This window comes from Drosophila subpulchrella, chromosome 3L (assembly GCF_014743375.2).
Source record: "Drosophila subpulchrella strain 33 F10 #4 breed RU33 chromosome 3L, RU_Dsub_v1.1 Primary Assembly, whole genome shotgun sequence".
Classification (NCBI taxonomy): Eukaryota; Metazoa; Arthropoda; class Insecta; order Diptera; family Drosophilidae; genus Drosophila; species Drosophila subpulchrella.
In genome coordinates this window covers 10,930,536-10,950,291 of record NC_050612.1, presented here as the reverse complement: position 1 = coordinate 10,950,291, position 19,756 = coordinate 10,930,536, and the positions used below count along the sequence as shown (strand labels likewise).

At 45.6% G+C, this 19,756-nt stretch overlaps 4 protein-coding genes across 8 annotated transcripts in view; 2 read left to right on the top strand and 2 right to left on the bottom strand.

Annotated features, from left to right (window-relative positions):
• Nucleotides 1-10,474, bottom strand: part of LOC119554291 (neurobeachin-like protein 1) — a 34,113-nt gene extending 23,639 nt beyond the window's left edge. Inside the window, exons 1-15 of one of the 2 annotated variants that reach the window (XM_037865148.1) lie at nucleotides 10,120-10,474; nucleotides 9,518-9,874; nucleotides 9,266-9,452; nucleotides 9,077-9,165; nucleotides 8,745-8,870; nucleotides 8,466-8,615; nucleotides 8,145-8,405; nucleotides 7,770-8,092; nucleotides 7,497-7,704; nucleotides 6,825-7,439; nucleotides 5,517-6,767; nucleotides 4,856-5,456; nucleotides 4,569-4,801; nucleotides 3,885-4,512; nucleotides 3,637-3,824 (exon numbers count right to left, since the gene is read on the bottom strand). In XM_037865148.1, coding sequence (XP_037721076.1) covers nucleotides 3,637-3,824; nucleotides 3,885-4,512; nucleotides 4,569-4,801; nucleotides 4,856-5,456; nucleotides 5,517-6,767; nucleotides 6,825-7,439; nucleotides 7,497-7,704; nucleotides 7,770-8,092; nucleotides 8,145-8,405; nucleotides 8,466-8,615; nucleotides 8,745-8,870; nucleotides 9,077-9,165; nucleotides 9,266-9,452; nucleotides 9,518-9,874; nucleotides 10,120-10,170 — 5,268 coding nt within the window. In that variant the 5' untranslated portion in view covers nucleotides 10,171-10,474. The remainder of the gene's footprint in view (nucleotides 1-3,636; nucleotides 3,825-3,884; nucleotides 4,513-4,568; nucleotides 4,802-4,855; nucleotides 5,457-5,516; nucleotides 6,768-6,824; nucleotides 7,440-7,496; nucleotides 7,705-7,769; nucleotides 8,093-8,144; nucleotides 8,406-8,465; nucleotides 8,616-8,744; nucleotides 8,871-9,076; nucleotides 9,166-9,265; nucleotides 9,453-9,517; nucleotides 9,875-10,119) is intronic. The other variant, XM_037865149.1, reaches the window with a different exon arrangement.
• LOC119554292 (extensin) lies at nucleotides 189-3,460 on the top strand. The gene is made up of 2 exons (XM_037865151.1): nucleotides 189-221; nucleotides 1,226-3,460. The coding sequence occupies exons 1-2, from the start codon at nucleotides 189-191 to the stop codon at nucleotides 3,458-3,460; spliced, it is 2,268 nt and encodes a 755-aa protein (XP_037721079.1).
• Nucleotides 10,475-10,719: 245 nt separating the features above from the next.
• On the bottom strand, nucleotides 10,720-16,338 carry LOC119554514 (protein tipE). 4 transcript variants are annotated; one of them, XM_037865456.1, is made up of 3 exons: nucleotides 15,930-16,338; nucleotides 12,894-15,152; nucleotides 10,720-12,330 (listed from the first exon to the last, which is right to left on the bottom strand). In XM_037865456.1, the coding sequence occupies exons 2-3, from the start codon at nucleotides 14,189-14,191 to the stop codon at nucleotides 12,267-12,269; spliced, it is 1,362 nt and encodes a 453-aa protein (XP_037721384.1). In that variant the 5' UTR covers nucleotides 14,192-15,152; nucleotides 15,930-16,338; the 3' UTR covers nucleotides 10,720-12,266. The 4 variants fall into 4 exon arrangements, with proteins under 4 accessions (XP_037721384.1, XP_037721385.1, XP_037721386.1 ...); XM_037865457.1 differs by having other exon boundaries at nucleotides 16,035-16,338; XM_037865458.1 differs by having other exon boundaries at nucleotides 16,056-16,338.
• Nucleotides 16,339-18,557: 2,219 nt separating this feature from the next.
• Nucleotides 18,558-19,413, top strand: LOC119554518 (V-type proton ATPase subunit e). Its single transcript, XM_037865464.1, has one exon. The coding sequence runs from the start codon at nucleotides 18,648-18,650 to the stop codon at nucleotides 18,900-18,902; it is 255 nt and encodes an 84-aa protein (XP_037721392.1). The 5' UTR covers nucleotides 18,558-18,647; the 3' UTR covers nucleotides 18,903-19,413.
• The last annotated feature ends 343 nt before the right edge of the window (nucleotides 19,414-19,756 follow it).

Here is a 19,756-nt window from a genome sequence, read left to right as displayed (position 1 = left end):
CCGCGAGGAAAATTTCAATCTCAATCTGAAACTCAAACTCAAAAACACCACATCCAACTTGGATTTTCGAATCGCTAAGCCGCCGCCGCCGATGAAAGTTGTGTTGATGTTCGCGTCGATTTCGGATTTTGTTTTTCCAAACTCCACTACTGCGTAGAGTTTAGTTCGCGTTTAGTCTACCGCTCAAAATGTGCAATTTGTTTTGGCTTTCGGCCTGTTTTGTAAGTGGTTAAATAATATGTGAATTAATTATGCTGCCGTCTCTTGTGTGACGTTGAGGGGAAAAACTAAACTTTGATTTTTAGCAAAAGATTCTGAAAATCATAGAAGTTATTGTGAATACTATATCCCATTAAAAACTATTATCCTTTTGTTAATATTATAATATCTGAAGCTTGTTATATTTATTTACATACTCTAACGATACCTTTAAAAAAAGTATTCTTAAAAGGGTACGAAAGATTTTATAGATTCGATTTAATTACTACAAAATTAAAATGAAAGCCTTTGCTTAGGTAATATTTTGTATCAATAGAAAACATTTTAAAACTATAGAAAATTTATAGAGCCGGCTGTAAAATCAAAGCTTATAAAACTTCAAGATATACATTTTTAAAAGTATAATAGTTATCGAAGCTTATGTTTCTTTTTCTCCATTTCGATCCATGTAAACCAACAATGTAACTTTCCGATATATAGGTAATTTTCACACATTGTTAGCCAAAACCTAAACAAGTCATGGCCAAAAACAAAAGCTTGAAAACCAGCTGCAAGTCGATTTGCCCACCTGAACCTGGCGATGATCAGGTTCAATGCTTGGCTCCTTCGGGTGCCCAATCCCATCTCCTCCGCGCCCAGCCCCCAATCCCACCTCCTCGAGGTGGGATTGCGTGAGACCAGCCAGCCGGCAAAGTCCCCCAGCGATGCAACAATTACGAGGAGCCTGGCGAGCAAGACTCGTGACTCGATTGCCACTGGTGGAGGTGATGGCAACTATGTTACGTGTGAAGAGCTAGGGAAACCGGGAGCCAGGGAGGCACTGAGGCGGAAGCCACCGCCGAGAGTCTCAGTTGGAAAGTCAAAGGTTGCCCACATAAGACAAAAACCACACAGAGATGACAGCGTTTAAGTTCGGAGGGAGAAAGTTTGTTTGTCTGATGACATTTTTTGCGGAAGATTAACCCACTCACCCCCTGCCTTTTTTGTATCTTCCCTTTCCCCGTAGTTGGCCCTGTGGTTGCCCTTCGCCCTGAGCGAACCCAATGCCACAAGTGTCGAGTCGAGGGATCCCAAGACTGAGCAGAATAAAGAAGTGGTACCCACGGCGGAAAAGCTGATCCGATACCGCCGACAGCCACCCTACGCCGTGATCAAGCGCTCCAAGCAGCGCCGGCGGACCAAGGGTCCACCCAAGATCAAGTATGGACCACCACCGCCTCACATTCGCTACTCGAAGCCCTCGTTTCCAGCACATATCGAGGAACCCAGCTTCTCACTAGATGACTTCCAGCACCTAAAGTTCGATGGTTCGGACTTTAAGATCCCTGCTTCGGGTTATGAGGCGCAGTCCATGGATCTGGATTTCTATAACCACGATACGGAACCGGATCTCTATGGAGCACACAAATTCCCCAGCCTGGACTTTGGATTGGTCACCACCCATGAGCATGTGCCCCATCAGAAGTATGGATTACCTCCTCTGCAGCAGAGCTTCCAACCGGATCACTCCTTTGCCACGCACTATGAGCCTCCTCCGGCTCCGGCTCACCCGCCAGCCACCCGCTATGGAGTACCCTCTGCTCCTGTAGAGGTTCCCAGCTATCCGCATCATGACCTGCCCTCTCCAGACTCCTATTCCATTTATGAGCAGAAGATACCTAATGTGGGCTATCATCAGAACTTCGCAGAGCCACCCAAAAAGCCGCCTAAACATGGTTCTAATCAAAATCCTAATTTTGAGATTGCCTATTCCCCGCCTGCCTTCGAGATCAGCACTTCCTATCAGTCGAACCACCAGCAAAGCTACGTGCCACCTCATCCCTCGCAACCCCATGAGGGATTTGCTGAGCCACCGTCCAACAACTATGTGAAGCCTCCTTCACATCCTCCAGCGAATAGCTATGCTCCACCTCAACATCCTTCTTCGAGCTATGACCAGCCTCCACAACATCCCTCCTCCAGTTATGATCACCCTCCCTCGCATCCTTCAACCAGTTATGATCACCCTCCCTCGCATCCTTCACCCAGTTATGATCAACCACCCCAACATCCCTCATCCAGTTATGATCATGCTCCTGTACATCCCTCCTCCAGTTATGATCATCCTCCTCAACATCCCTCATCCAGTTATGATCATCCTTCCCAACATCCCTCCCTCAGTTATGATCATCCTCCTCAGCATCCCTCCTCCAGCTATGACCAACCACCACCTGATTACCAGCATCCGCCTTCATCCACCTACGACCAACCACCTCAACATGTTCCCACAAACTATGTATCCTCCGATACCCATTCCATCAATAGTTATCCCCAGGACGACTATGCTCCACCCTCGCAGGAACTGCCCTTGAATCCACACCACAAGTTCCCTAGCTTTGATTTTCCAAAATCCAGCTACGAAGTGCCCATCTACGATCCCGTGCCCTTCGAGGCCTCCAATCGGGATGAGCAGGAGTCCTATCCACCCATTTTGCCATCCTCACCCGATCAGAATGAGATAACATCAGATGCCCATGCGGCTGGAAGTTCCAAGCGGCGGAAGAGGAAGCGAAAGCCCAGTGCTGGAGTTGTGCCCGCAAAACATACGTTGGATGTTCCCGAGCTCCAGCAGGCCTATGATGCGGACACCCATTCGGGGGAGTCGAATGAAAATGCGGATACAGATACGAATAGCTCGCACTATGTGGAGAGGAAGCAGACCTTCTTCAACTTTGTTACGCCCACAACGACGACGTCAACTACTCCGGCTCCTTGGAGTCCAATGAGGGGCAGGAGTAGCTCGACCCGTGGAGCATTCATACCCACCATTGTTACAAGTACTCCAGCAATCCCCACTACAGCTAAGAGTAGGAGTAGAGGCTCATCGCGGTATCGCATAAAACAGCAAGCCGTGAATCCCAGCTCACCCGATCCCATCACCACCAGCGTTCGAATCGATCAGTCCCATTCGCAAAGTTACTACGATGGAACCATTGCACCACCCACCAGGCAGCAGTTTTCACCCACAACTGGAGGGCGTGGTTCGCGACCCACACGACCTGGTTACGTTAGGAACCACGGTCCAGTGTCACCGCTGGCATTGCAGCCAGCAGATCCTGGAAGAGGTCCACCCACATCTAAGCGAACCACCAAGGGCGTCTTCGACACGACCCTGTTCAAGAGCCCTCTCAGCGATCGGGAAATGGAACGCAATCTCCATGGGCTGCGTCAAAACTTGCCAAAAAATCACAAACTATTTTGAATTCTCAAATAAATTAACAGGAGGCATAGCTTAAAGACTTGGTTAACTATTTCTTAGAATTTAGCAATTAGTTGTAATGTTGTATTGAAAACTAGGCTAAGATTGTTGAATAAATTAAATAAATCGAACGAGTAATAAAACAAAATATAATTTATATTACTAAGAACCTTACTCACCATGCGTTCAATAAAGTTCCTCCACTTTTTGCTGGTGCTATACATTTGGAAATCATTGAAGAAGACAGGACCTGAGGAAGTTGAAGGCAGATCTGGGAGAGTGGAATCCAGATTAAAAGCAAAGCGACACTTCTCCAGCAGGGCTTTCATCACAGGCATCAAAAAAGAATACTCCTCCGGATTGCCAACTGTAAAAATAATAGTTAAATATTAAAATAGATACAATACAAATATTTTTGTTAACCCACCTTCAATAGCATTATCCAGAGCCCTATTGATGCTAAATAGCAGATAAGAGAGTTCTGCAGGATCTTCCGTAGAACGACTTTGGAGAATAGCATGCAGTTTGGCCGTTGCCATGGCCACAATTCCAGGATTCGGGTGGTGTGAGCACTTGAGCAGCAGGCCCAAGCACAAGCGAATCATATCCGACCAATCGTCTGAGGATCCCTGTTGGAAGATCATCAGGGCGTCCAGCAGAGCTAGCACACCGTCCAATAGCTTGGTGGAACACTTTTTCGACTCGTCTTCGTTTGAACCTAGGACCACCAATTCATAAACCATGCGCAAGATGTGCGAGGCGTTCTCCTGGTTGACTAGCGTCTGACTGCCGTGCTCCGATAGATCGAAAAGCGAGGCCTGCACGGCCATTTCCAAGATCCGCAGGCGCAGCGAGAGATGCGAGGTTATCAGCTCGTTGTTCAGGGCCAACAAATTGATGCAGCCCAGTACTTGGCCACGCTCCTGCCAGCATTGCGGATGATCATTAGGGATACCACGCCAAAAAATGTTGAATAGCGTATTTGAGACTAGATAAACCAACTGCTCCTCGGTGTCCACATCGCCATCGGCCACAAAGTCAAAGGCAGAGGTGCTCTGTTGGGGATAAACGTATTAATACAAAACTCTGTATCCAGAAAAGGTTATTTTACCTCCATGGAGTCACTTTTCTTTGGCGGCCCGTGCGGTGACTGCGTGGAGCTGTCGGAACTCAGCGATTCCTCTCGCTGAATCGAAGGCGTGTGCGAGCCATCTGCGGTGTCCGTCGAGCTGCCCAATGTCAAGGACTCGAATGTGTCCTGCAGATCATGGGTAGTTTGCCGAATGACCGAGAACAGACTGTTGGCATTTTCGACCACTGCTCCAGAGACAGATTCAGCAAGTTCTAAAATTGTAATACATTAGTTAATTTACCATTAAGGATATATACACTAGTTACCTTTAATTTCACTCTCGATCACGGTGGCTGCCTCCGAAACGCTGGCCTGGATTTCGTTAAGTATTAGGCCACTGTCACTAAGCTCCTCTTGCTGCTGCTGCTGCAACTGGGCCAGGCCAATCTCCTGCTCCGAGAACGTGATGAGATCGGCCTGGGCCAAAAAGGTTGAGTTATCTTCCAGCAGTACGTCCAAGTTGATACCAAAACTGCGTCGCTTCTCATCGTCAGGCGGTGAACTGGTGATGGGCTTCCGGATGAGCAAACGGGCTATGGACTCCTGCCAGCCCGTTTGCTTTGCCATCGCGAATGTGGAATGCTGCTTCACGAAGGTGGTTTGAAGAAGTCGCTTGGCAATCTCCAGTTTCACGGGAAGATCACAGCTGCTCACATGATAGACCAAGAATATAAGACCTGCATAGTCCGGCTGAAGTCCCAGCATTTCATCAACCAAATGGAAAAGTATCGTAGAGCTTAGGGATAATGGTGTGATGAAGGAGAAAAATCCAGGGAACATGCTCTGCTCGGTAGCCTGATCGTACAAGCGAAGCACTTGCTTATACTTCTGATGCACCCGCGATGTGGCCAGTATTCCACTGATAAACTGAAAACATAAAGGTAAATGTTAGCCTCTTTTCATATATATTATATAGTTTAAATTTACCCTAATAGCCGCTTCCTGAATTTCGTTATTGTAGCTTTTGTCCACGAAGAAATTGTAGATAAGATTGGCGGACTGCGGCTCATGTAGCAGCAGAACCATCTGATCCTTACAGTTCTTGCCGCGCACATAGAATGTCATCATTTCCAGGAACTCCACAAGTACCACATCCTGCCGCACCGATGCCAAAAAGGCAATCATGGAGTTCACCTCCTTGATGTTTACTTCCTTTTGCAGATAGAACTTAATGATGCCGAACAGTGTGCCCCGAATGGTCTTGGCATCGTCATCGGTGATGCTGTCCGGCGTGGAGTAGTACTGACGCACCACGTCCAGCACAAACTGGACGCCATACCGTTTGCGGAAGAACTTTCTATCGTTCTTGATCATGGCACTCAAGTATTGGGCATGACCCAGGGTGATTTGGAACTGCAGTCGCGACCAGATAGCAAAGTCAAAGACAATGTGAGCGTATAATGCGTCTAGGAGCTGTCCGCCGGCTTCCGCCTTGTGTCCTTGCAGCGACTCCATCAACAGGTGGGTGGCCATCAACGCATTAACATCGAACAGATTCGGCGGACAGCGTTGGAGCATCGTGCCCACAATGGCCAGGCATTCGCTACTCAGTAGTTGCTCTTGGTTCGTTTCGTGCTCGTGGGTTAAGTAGCGCAATAGGCACAGGAAACTGGCCAGCGGGTGCTGCAGCATCTTCCATTCGGTGTACGAGTTCGAGGAGAGCATCTCCCAGTCGGTGAACTCCTCCCCCGAGGGCGTTGGAGCGCAGGACAAGGACTCCTCACTCACGCTGCCAATGGAGATGTCTGCCGTCTGATCCGATGTCACCAACCTATGCAGGATGGGCAGTATTGCACTGATACCTCCGATACTGTTGATTGTCTCCTGTATCTTAACGATCTTGCAGTGCTGGGCATTAATCCTTCCCGGATACTTCCCGCCTGGTATAAGATCCTGGCAGGTGCCATGCCATACTGCTCCTGGAGCATAGCAGAAAACAAAACGGGAGTTGAGTTCCAGCAGATCATTGTCCTGGGAGAAGATGGAACTGAAGTTGGAGCCCGCATCGAAAATTGTCTTTAGACTGGTGGTGGGATCTGCTAGCAGCACACCGCCCAGATGTCCATGCAGACAAGTTTGCTCCCCAAACACTGTATCCTGCATTCCAATGGGAAAGTTTTTCACATTAGGATCAAAAGCCGTCTGGGTGCGCATGGGTAGGGTGAAATAGTTTGATACCTAAAAGGATAAACTAAGTAAGAAATTGAAAAGTTAAAGCAATAGTTAGAATCTCACATTTGCAGAGAGGGTTCGTTCCAGGAGACTAGGCAGCATTCCTTTGTAACCACTAGATCCGCTTTCCTGGGATGAGGACCTGGGCATAATCGCTGTCTTAGCCACTTCGCCTGCCTGTGGTGGCGCCACCACCGCTCCAATGGAGCAGACTGTAAAGGGTTCATTAACTGCCTGAACTTTTAGAGTGGCACTCAGTTTCTGAACGAAATCCACATATATATTAATTTGACTATAGGAGAAGGGTCGCTTGGGCGGCGTTATGGCCACAGTTAGATAATGCCATTGGCCATCCATCAGTGTCTTTGTGGCGGTGGAGGATGTGAGGTATTCCCGCCTGGTCAAAGCGGCCACCACAACGTTTCCATTTGGCTGCACAAAGACCTCGAAGCCACTTCCACTAACTGTCTGCAAGGTGAGCAGCATTCGCCGGCTGCTCGACTGATCCTTCAGCTGATTAAAACGCACCAGGATGTGGAAGATAAAGCCATACGAGCCGGAGATGGTCCAGTTCCGAATGTCCGGCACCAGGATGCCGTCCGTTGGCTGCTCGATGGAGAAGTACTCGGCGCAGGAGTTGCTGCCCCTTAAACTCTGCAGGGCAATTACCACAAGGGTCTAAAAGGAATTAGATTATTATTAGGAAAAGGAGTTCAGTAAGAAGTTAAGATTTACCTGCTGCAGCTGCTTGTTCTGTGGGAACTTCGTTCCCTGGCGCAACAATGTAAATATGCACTTAAGCTCCGAGGGCACAATACTGAGCTTGCTTAGTTCCTCTATTAGCTTAATGAGATTCTGAACACAGTTCTCGGCCAGAGATTCCGCTGTCAAGAGGCAGCCACATACAGCCTTGATGATACGACTACCACATGCCACAGATTTGCTGTTGAATATTAGAAAAATAGTTAACTATCTGTTAATTTAACTCATTTTAAATAGTTTACTCACGTTCCATAGTTGTCCGTGCAGCCCTTGAGCACAAGGTTGGTGACATGCAGCTGTTCCCGCTCCTGAAGCGTTGGCACCCAATTGAGCAATTGGAGCATAACCTCGGGTAGGAGCAACAAGTGCCCACTTTCATCGTAGCCCAGCATAAAGCAAGTGTCCAGCAAACCTACCGTTGGATTGCCGAAATCCTGCAAGCTGGCGAAGAGCCTCTCGATGCGTTCACCCTGACGCAGCTGGGCAGCGGATTGCGGGGAGTGACGAGTCAAGGTGGCCAAAGCCTCCATGGTGCTACACAGGGTGTTCGAATGGGAGATGTGCCAGGGCTATAAGGTAGGGAAACGATTAGTCCAAGCTACGCAAGACCACAACCCTCACCTTTATGAGCTTTGGCAGACTGGTGAGCAGTTCCAGTAGATTGGAATCGGCAATTGCCTCGCTGACGCCGGCATCGCCAGTCACAAAAAATTTCACAGCCGACACCGTGGATGAGAGGGCAGCCATGTCGATAGCCACATCCTGGTCAGCATCGCTGGCTATATCAAAGTTGGCATCCCCGCTGTCAAAGTGTTTGGTGGCCAGCAGCTCTTGGAGAGCATCACAATAAAGTTGAACTAACGTAACTAAGTCTATTTGGCGCTGTTTAAAAAGGAAAATGTGGTAAGTATGATATCAAATGTATATAGCCAATCTACTCACTTCTTCCGGACTAGATTTCTGCAGCACGATGACCATTAGGGCATAGCACTGTAAAGCCACGCGACGAGGATTGTGGGCGCTCTCCCACTGACGCAGAATACTCATGGTGATGGACACCGTGGCGGGGCAAATGGCCTTCATGCCATTGCGCTGATCAGACCAAAATCACCATTATACGGGTTGAATTCAACAGGGTCGTGGGACAGACAAGCAATGGCATGCATGGACAACGGTTAGGGTACAACAATGATCGGGACAACAGATGGTTCCACCACTCACCAAGTTATCACAGTCTAGCAGCCCATCACCCGAGCAGGGGGCAAGTGAAGAAGTGGTTAGAGCGTTAGTATTTCTATTTGTCAGGGTCGAGGTCGAGTTTAGAGACTTCTGCACTTTCAACTGCAGCTGGAGGGGATCCAGCCACATCAACATAACACGAAATGAGACGAAAGTGGACATGGAAACAGAATGATAGAGCTCTAATGAACATTAATAGCGAAAGCAGTGAGCAGAAAGGAAAGCTGTCAGGAAGTGAGGTTAATAATTAAACGATTTTTAGAGAGATATAAAGGACTACACAGGAGGGGACTGGAGACGCTTTCTGGCGCTACCTGCGAGCCGCAAATCACAGCGCCCAGGATGTTGAGCAGGCTCTCGCTAATTTCCGCATATCGAACGAGCTTCTCCTCCTGAAAGCAATCTGCAAGGCAAAGCAATTTTTTAGTAGGTCAAACAATTAAAGATCAGTGATGAGGAAACTTTGGGCCTTTCGGTTTCATAGGCCTTTCAGGCCTTCTTACCATAAATAAAGGGCACAATTTCCACATGCACCGAGTGGGGTTTGTAGGAAAGACGACTGTAATCGGCCGTCTGGCCTCGCACAAAGCTGCGCCACGTCAGATACGGATCGTACATGACCTCCAGGAAAGCCGAGAAGCTGCTAAACAGATGGCTTATAGCGGGCACGCTTTGAGGCAGCTCCATTTGCTAAAGTTCATAGACAGATGCTTTGTTATAATTAACCCAACAATGTGCCTAAGAGATCTACATACTTGTTTGAACACCCTGGAGAGTATGGCTATCAGATTGGGTTTGTACTCATACTTGATGACGGCCAGAATGTTGTCGAAGTGCCGGCACACGATCACCAGGCAGTCCACGAGTATGGCCACCTGTTCGATGGCCTCCTCCTCCAACATTCCTTGCGTTTCGCAGGCATCCCTGGCCACAATGATGAACTTGCCGATGGCGGGCAGTAGCTCGTCCGGCAGACGACCCAAATGTGGACCACTATCCGGCTGAACCTCATGCCACATGGGGCAATTCTCCGCCTGGAAGTCCAGCTGCAGTTGGCTCCTCCAAATGGCCACAAAGCGGGCCACAAACTGCCGGAAGTGGGTCTCATCGTTCTGGTGGTATAGGAAAAGAGCGAAAGAGATAGATGCAAGGATTCAGTTTGAGCCTCTCTAGGATTATATAATCATTACACTGTTTACAGCACTTGAAAAGTTGATAAACAAGTGCTTTTTGTTTTGCGGTGACTAATGCTTTAAACATTTTGCGGCCGCCCCCGCCGACGGAGCACCTCCCCCCGCCACTCCTCTTCCAGGAAATCCACTTCTTATCACTCGATTTACTCCAAATAGAACCTCACCTTTGTCGTGTACTGCACCCATAGGTTGTATATATCTTTCTTATTGTCCATCGTCGCGAATTCCCTGCAGTTGGCTCAGCTGAACGTCATTTGTTAATTACTAGTTGAGTTTTTTCGCTCGGCAAATTATTTGTTTACAAAAAAAATGTTGCCGACCAAGTGGGTTGGTTGTGCACAGCCCAGTTTTGCTCTATTTTAGCGCTTTTTTCCGTGTTCCTTGTTGGAATCGGACGTCTATATAGTTAAGGTTATAGCCTGATTAAAGTTAGCCAGCCGTGATTAGGATTTAAGCACATTTACAATAACTTTTTGGGCAATTTTCACATTGCTGAACGCACAGGTGAAAACGGCAACAGCTGATTGCTTCTTCTTACTTGCCATTCACAATATATAGCTACCTCTTCTTGCCATTCACTAGTCTTTGGCAGTGTTGGAAAATGCGCGGCTAAACTGAAAAACAAGGCGCCAAATTTTAATTTCTCTTAGTGGAACGGAAATAACCTGATGTCTTTATGAATTTATGGAATTATTAAAAAGTTAGTTTAATATCCGCCAAATTCTTTTGTTTCCTTGTAACCATAATAAAACACCATAATAATATTAGGCTGCTAAATGCGTATTTATTTCGAGATTTTCATGTATTTGGTTTCAATTCTAGTAGCATTTTGTTATTTGTTTGTCTGTTTTACATGATATTAGCTAATAGTTGCGCTTCTGTTTTGCCATTGCTTGACTCTCGTTAACTATCCCCAACTGTCGTTAAAAACAAACGATTTTCTGTGTAGTTCATTGCCGCTTATCATAGATACATTATGCGCAAAAGTGCAGTTTATTGATGCGGATGCGGATGCGGATGCTGATGCGGATGCTTCTATATGCCTAGGCAACGAATTTCGAGATTATTCGCCTTTGATTTTAGAAATGTCTTGTTTTGGTTTGGTATTTTCGGTTTTCTTTGTTGTAATATAAAAAGGAAACATTATTTTATATTTAATTTCAGACCTAAATTATTAAGATTTAATGCAATATTTTATTTGTAAGTTTTTAATTGAATAGCTTGAACCATTTGTAGGACCTATAAATATTCATTATCCGTTAATAATCTTAATAAAATAAATATGTAGAAGAAAAATCTTATGCCTCCGTTTCAGTTAGTTAAAGCTGTGAGTTTTTATCCGCATTAATTTGAAGGATAACAATTGTTAGTTAATTTACGTTAATTTAATTTTAATTTAATTTAATTTAATTTACTTCAAATATAGGCATTCGACTTGCTTTCGTTTATCATTACGTTTAAATCAAATACACGACGCTCTTCATTCGTTAAATTTAATTTCTGTTTTTGTGTTTTACGGTTTGCAGCACTTTAATGGGCATTACAATATTTAAAAAACCTCAGCGCCTCGATTTATCGATTTGTAAATAAGTTGCGCGCATTATTCAGTTTTTCTTTTATTTGCTTTATTCGGATCTTTGGATTTTCTGGGCAATGGGTTGTGTGGAGTTTCTGTGTTTCTGCCTCCGAGACGACGACGATTGTTGCGAATAGAAAAATAATTCAAGTAAATATTTGTATATGCGTGTATAAGTATTATAGTTTTTCCTCTAGGTATATGAATAGCACTCCATGCTCGAGTTCTTGCGGCCTATGTTTATTGTATTTGTACCAATCGCCTAAGATGTGGCATTATCCCTCTATCCTCCAGATATCAGATACTGTGCAGATACTATAATGCCCGTGTATTGCAATTTTCAGTGGCTGTGGGTGAGTGGCAAGTCCGGAGTTACTCCGGATCTCTAGCGTGCTTTATGTGGGTGAGTGGTTGTGTCTGAGTAGCTAGTTCATAAGGTAAATATAATCTATCATAGTTCATTTAGGTGCCGCTAACAGCTCTGAAGGTATTCAGGTTCGGTCGCATTCGCTGCGTTGTTGTCGATTGTTTCGGGTAGAAATACTTGGGGTTATCGCGTATCGGTTCTTTTGGGGTTTTCGATTTTTTTTGTTTTTTTTTGGGTTAGTTTGGGTCTCTGCTCCGATGATCTCCGCCTGCTCCGTGGTCCGATGTCCACTCGGCGGCCTACGAATCCAGCAGCGGCTCATTTTCCGAATCGGAATCTAACATTTTCCAGACCATGCGCCTGACGTTTCAGACTGCCGCCGTCGGCCCAGGAGGAGTTGAGATACTCGTCGTCATCGTCTTGCTCAAGTTTCTGAAATGAAAAATATGGAAAATACTAGATGTCAGAAAAATGTAAGTATAGTTAAGGTTTTAGCCATAAAAACATTAAGTTAATCTTATAAAAATGGTTTAAAGTTGGTTTTGCTTCAAGTTGTACTACTATTCCGCTTGTGCCCATAAAGGTATGCTATAAGAATGTACAATGGCGCATTAACGTATACGTAATATTTCTTTTATGAACTTCATATACATATTTGGTTCACTATTTTAAGTAAATATATTTTCAATGCGATTTAAAAATCACAAATCTATAACAGATCTACTAATGTTTCTATTTCCATATATTCACCAAACAATCTACCAAATAATTTTAGGGAACTTCTTTCTTTCTAAAATAAGCAATCTACATAAAAAATTCTCCCCCTTATAATAAATGTTAAAACTTGACTTGTTTTAATTAATAAATAGTGAATGATTTATAAGTCTTTAATTTTTCTAAAACAATGATGCATTTTTATAAAACCGACTTTCGTGTCAAAGAGTTCTTCCAGCCGGTTTTTCAACGAATCCCTTCACCACATCCTTCAGTCTTACCCTTGCACTGAGTTGGACGTGGAGATAACTCCGTTCTCCAGCGAGTCCCTGGACAGCTCGTCGGCCATCTGGACCTTCAGCTGGTGGCCGAACGAGTTCATCTCCGAGTTGGGCGTCATCTGCGAGCCCGCCGGGCTCTGCGCGATGTACGGGCCCGGTGTGGTGACGGAGCCACCCTGCGATATGGAGGCGGTCATCCCAGGACCACCGTTGGGTAGGACACCCTCCAGACAACTATCGTTGGTGGTGGAGTCCATGTTGATGATCTGGCTGCCGGCCACGTTGTCCGCCAGCACGGCACCATCACTATCATCCACGGCATCGATGTCATCGATGTCCATGTCCTCGGCGTTCTTGTCCAGCGGCGCCGTCTCCTCGTCCTCGTTATAGATCTTAAAGTACGCGTACGTCAGATAGATCACCGAGATGATGAACGAGGGTATGGGTATAGCCATCGAGTAGACCAGATTCAGGGTGTTCTGCCAGTAGTCCAGGTCGCTGATGACCAGACTGGGGTCTACCCTGGAGTAGTAGCAGGGGAACTTCATGCCGATCTTGGTGTACCTCTTCAGCCAGATTGTACAATTGAGCATGGGCGGATAACCGCAGCCCTTGACATTCGGAAAGAGCCGGGCGCCTACATAGTAGTACATAGAGCGGTTGCCCATCAGGCCCTCGTTTAGCTCCGAGATCTCGTCAAAGGGTCGCCGCTCGTCGGGAATAAGGGTTCCCGAGGCACTTAGTCCGCGCGTATCCTCCGAATCCTCGATGAGGTAGCCGTTGGAGCCATCGGCATCGCCGAAATTCAGCTGCTCCAGCCGCCCGCCACCCAGGTCGATGTCCAGGCCGGTCCCGGTGCCACCTAGGTTATCGTACTCGTAGTCACTCCTCAGAGCCCTCTCGTAGCGATCCGTTCGCTTGACGGGCGGCAATATGCGCTCCGCTTCCTTGAGATTGATGTGGTACTCCGTGAAGTTGAACTCATCGGTGTAGTTGTACAAATTGAGGCGATAGTTCACCCGGATCTGGGTGCACGTGTAGATATCCTTGGTGCATCCCTCGCGGCAGGACGACCACGAGCAGTTCTTGGCCCCGTAATAGATCTCTGTGTCATAGGTTTCGCACAGGGCCGGCACCTCCTCGAACTGCATGAAGATCGTGGTGAAGGCGGGCTCGATGACGAAGGGCACCAGGAAAAGGAAGGCGAACAGGCTGAAGGTGCCCAGCAGGATGAAGAAGGCGGTGGTGTAGAACAGCAGCTTCTCCTTGCCGGTGCGCTTGTCCTGCTCGTCTCCCATATTTTAGCTTGATTTTGGTCGGTTTTTTTTTTTGGAATCTACTAAATATTATATTTCTTAGTTTAAGGCGCAGGTCTGGCGGTGGCGGCGTCGGAGCAGAGCGGCGATTAGTGCTTTATTAACTTAGCTTACAATTGCGGCGATTATTGATCGATAACGATGACTACGAGCTAGATAATTACGATTACGATTACGATTACGGTGCAAGTTATATCACAGGGAGAGTTCGATTTCTCGTTTCGTTTGCTTTTGCTTTTGCTTCTTCTTCTTGGGTTGCCTGGCTGTCCGGTGTCCCGTTATCTCGCACATAGCTGGCATTTGCAGGCTGAATCCTGCATGTTTACGCACGGCGGCATCACTCGATTAGGCTAAATACTCCACGGAGCCCGAGTCCCACGCATCCTGCATCCTTTTTCCACTCGCTTCCTGCTTCCTCTCTTCCTCAGCTTCCTGCTGCTCCTCCTCCTGCTCCTTCTTCTCCTGGCAGTGGTGGCTAATTCCGAACCCTTGCTAATTGCTTTATTCGTCCCAACGGAGATGTTTCGTCAACATCAGCACGCTGCAGTCCTCTGGCTTTTGCCTGATTTAGCTGCTTCTTGATTATTTTATGACTGCGGCAAAGGCCAGGATATTCGTGCGTGTTTGAGCGTGTGTGAGCGTGTCCTGTGTGTGCTTTTGAGTGTGTGTGTGCGTGTGTGTGTTTGGCCTGCCAATGGCCAGTTTTGAGGTCTTTCTCCTTCCTCTTCTCTCTCTGTTTCTGCTACTGCCTTTTTTCACTTTACATTTACATTCTTTAAATGTGTGTAGAAAAAAGAATGCTGGACGGACAGTTAGTTTTTTGTTTTTCTTATTCACTTTTTTGCTTTGCTTGGCTATTTCTCGCCTTCTCGCTTTCTCTCTCGCTCGCTCTTTCTCGTGCTATCCTTGTTATCCCTGCCACGTGCAGTTCAGTTCACAAATGCTGTAAGAGAGTATCAGTGTGTGTGTGAGTTTTAAAATACCGTTAGGCCGCGCTTTGCCGTTAATGCGTGTATATTTTTGAAGCCCAGAAAGGTGACGATGGTTATTTTTATGTAACCTCGAGTGTTACGAAACGGAAACACGCGGCACGGCACCAATGAGCTCAACTCTCGTCGTGTTTAAATAATAAAACTCCTTCGATGCAATCGGGCGGGGAAAGGGTTGGGAGGGGGTTGGAGACAGAGCGGAGCCACATGTAATTTTCAATTCATTTGGCACGCTTTCACTCACACACATACCAGTAAGCCAACTGGAAACAGGCCGTGCACATGCAAGCCCACCGCTCACACATATACGGACTAGAAACTCTCACATACACAGAGCCTTAGGGAAAGGGGGCTTGGTGGATAGGAGAGAAAGAGAGGGGCAGAGAGCCAGCCCCAATCGAAATTATGCGGCAAAGGACCTCCTCTCAAAGGAGTGAGTGAGTGGGATAGAGTGGAGCCAACTTCTTGTGCCTAGCACGAAACGATTTTTTAGCAGGCCCTACATAGAGATTTGTAAGAACCCCCCTTCCCAACCCCTTTTGTATTTTTTTGAGATCAATTAAATGTAGTTGAACTACAAATTTCATGTATTTTGGTTTGGGTGGCCCCTCAACTCAAACCCCCTTTACCCCACGCCCCTTTCAAGCTCTTGTGACGTAGAGTTGCGTGCTCCCGTTAGTGTTCTCATGTGTGTGTGTGTGAAAGTCCGACTTGCGCCTGTGTGTGTTTACTCAAGGTTCAGGTTACGCGGTGAACACGATGACAACGGAACGGGGATTACGCATTTTCAATCACAAATCACCAGCACTGTATTTGCTGTATTTCATATTTCGTACATTTCGATGGGGCTAACTCACTGTTTACCATGGCACAAGAACAATGGTGACCTGATTGCGCACGGGGTCAAAAGTTAGCTAGCACTGAACAATCGCCACATTCACGCTCCACATTTTCTTTCGTGGCATTTTTGGTTCCTCTGGCTGCCTTCTTTTGGTGGCCACAATACACAGAGACGGAGCGACAACGACAACGACAACAACTACGACGGCGACGGCGACAACCAGAAAAAGGAGCACGGCGACAACACGACGGCTGAACTCTTCAGCGAAAGGACTGCCTGCCACTGGCAACGCTGCAGCGGAATTAAGGGCCCAAGTCCAATTGGAGCTTCGGAGCGGAGCGGAGCTTTCGCCTGCACCGCCGACGAGCTCAAGTCGCAGGGCTCCCCTTTTAGCTAATAACTGGCCAGATCTAGGGATGCCTTATGGGAGGCAATGAAAATGTTCTTCAGTTGGCTAATCTGGTAACTTTCGGGTTGAACATAGCTTTTTGCAGCTTATAAGGCCGCATTCCATCATGTAACGCTCCCTTGTCGGGCGCCATGTAAATGATATATGTAATTCCAGGCAGTGGGAGATCCAGTATTTGGTTGGGTGCGTATGGTGGGGGAAGGGGAGTTTAAAACAAATGTTTCGCAGTGTCTTACACAACATTCTGTGACAGACATCATCCAAGATTTCTCCCCAAGAAATGTGTTCACAGAGATTTTTGATTATCTTAGCTAATAATATCCTTTCCCTGAGTCTCTTCCTGTAAAGGTCTTGCTTAAAAGAGGTACATATTTACTAAGCTACTTACTAAAACTATTTTTAACAGTCATTAAAATTTTAAATTTTAAATCATTTTATAAAAGACATTGCTCACTTAATAATAAACTATCACCGAGTAACTCCCTGTAAGGGTCTTGCTCTTGTAAATAAAACCAAATGGGTTCCTGTTTACTAAGCAAATTACTAAAACAATTTTCTGACTTAACCTTTTAACAGTCATTAAAATATATAATTTGCAAAAAAATTTCAAATATAATCTATAAAATATTTATTGCTTATGATGAGACGACAAAGTCCCACTTTATGATTGATAAATAAAAAAATTTAACTATTTTTTTATTACCTTTCCACTTTAGCCACCTTTATACTCGTTCTTGAACCTCTCACGCCTTGGCATCACTGGCCAAAGCTCTCTCTCGCCCATTCTCCCGCTGGGAGCAACAGCGGCCAGCGATGACGTAAAGCCAGCCGGCGCAGGCGCCCGCCGATCCCCGCCAGAATGAGAGGGCTCCGCTGGGCGAAAGCTGAGAAGTGTCAGAAGTGGCGTAAACAGCAGGGAAACGTAACGAGTTCGAGTTCGCCTGTTTGGAATTTTCTCGGCTCGCCCAGCCACGGGGAAATGGTGGAAAAGTGCAGAAACGCAGCATTTGTGGCACTTGGTTAGCTAAGGAACCAAAAGGAAATCCAATAAACCGTCGAGACCCGTCGAGGAGTGAGCCATGTGCGGGTTATGAAACGATTTTGATGGGCACACTGCTGTGCAACTGTGACTGCGATTGCGATTGCTGCAAGTGTATTGGTGTGGTTAAACCTGCCCCCCACGCCCACCGCCCCTCCTTTTCCCCGCGTGTGCGTGTGTCCCAGTGGCAGGAACGTAAATAAACCTCAACACTCCGAGCTGAAACATCCATAATTTACATGTGAGTACCGCTGCCTCATCAGAATTTCGATCTAAAATGGTAATCGAATACAGATCCTTCGATGACCCTCAAAAACCGTTGCCTACTTCTAAGCGCATTTCCTTTCCCATTGATTGGCATGCAACTAGAATTTCTCCCTGTGGCCATTGATTATTCCATTTGTGCCTGTGCTAGTGCCCGTGATAAAAAAGTGGAGCGTGTCCAAGTGGTGGTGTCGATGGGAAGGCTTTGTGATACCCTGCAGTCAATTCAAGAACTTCCCTTGGTCAATACTTTACCACTTGAGAAGAACTCAATTAATCCTAGCAAAGCTCCTTTAAGAACTACGTCATTGCATTCTATTTCTATCAATCCATTGAAGTTAATTCTTTACGAATTTTGGATAGGGACACGGAATGTTCTTTATAAAAATAGTCCCATAGATAGTGATGAGTAAATACATTAATGTGCGGGTGTACTTTTCTCTTGTAATTCTTCATTTGGTCAACACGAAATTACAAAAGAAAGTTATTATTAACTTGGTTATTATGGTTATACTTATACGTAGAGATCATAAAACAGTTATATTTAGAAGAATTTCTTACAACTTTATATAAGTAGTTTAATGTAATGATGTCATTTTAAAATTCCCACTCAGAAGTTTCTGCACCTTAAGTAAATATAATACACTTTTAAAATATTCGCGAGATACTTAAACAATATTTTAAAAAATTTATTTAAGTAATTAAAATTAAGCCGCCAAATTATTAGTTGGCCAGGGCTGAAAATAATAAGCAGTGTGTGTGCTAGTGTTGGTCAACGTCCGGGGAGGTGGATTTTGGATGAACGCGTTAGGGTATTTCGTCTGCCACAGATGATTAATAAAAACAGAATTTAATTTGACGCAAAAGGAAAGTTGAGCGAGAAACAAGGAGCTGCCATGGAAGTCATCCTGATGATCATCTTCTTCACCGCCTTCTGGGTGGCGGTGGCCAAGTTCGGACCCATCCTGGTGAAAAAGGGACCTCAGGATGATCTGGTGCGCTGCATCTTCCTACTGACCGCCGTCGTCTGCTGGCTTTTCTGGCTCTGCTGCTATTTGGCGCAACTGAATCCGCTTCTGGGACCAAAACTTAATGGACACACCATCAGGATCATCGCCCAGTCCTGGGGCAACCCCCTCAAGGAGGGATAACGAAGTTCCCGCGATGGAATCTCCACATAGTTAATCTCTGGCGGAGCCATCTTCTCCGGAATTCCCATCAGCAGCCACATCACTCGGAAACATTTTTGTACTTTAATAGTGGCACATAGATAAGGTTGGACTATCCCATCCCCAGATACGCCCAACTATTTCCAAACTATTATCATTACTTATTGATATTGTGAACTCCCACTTTGAACATGAGCTTGTTTTGATATCTCAGCATCACTGATTAGCATATCACTCTATTGTATTTATTGTTTTATGTTTATAATTGTTTTTTACAAAGCACTAGCCATGTTCTTATTCACTTCCAACTTATGAAACAGATATTTGCAATATAATGTTTTACAAACTTGCCACATAAGCGATTTTTGAATAGTTAAACAGATTATTACGAACCTAGTGTTTCCCGTTTTGTAGATAATTTTACTAATCAGTCATTGTATTTGTGATTTAGTTATTGGCAAATATAGAACAATTTTTGCGTTTATTAATATAATTTTTTGTATGACTTACTCGTTTGTTTGTTGACTTGCTACGGTGACTCTTTTATTCAAATGCAGTTTATTAACCCGAACTCTAATATACATGCCCCGAAGGTCTAGCTATACTTATAGTTAGTTCTATCAATAGATATATTCAACAACTATAGTTAGAAGTTATAGAAATTGTTCTCATACCTTTTACCAGCAGGAATCTGTACATATTATATTTACAAAATCAAAACATGAACAATGCTCGGGATGCGAACAACTTATGAGTAATGTAAAACCCTTTTTAGATAAGGAGAGTGCACTTGTTTAAAATTCTGTCTTTAAGGGCTATATATCAAAATACCCATA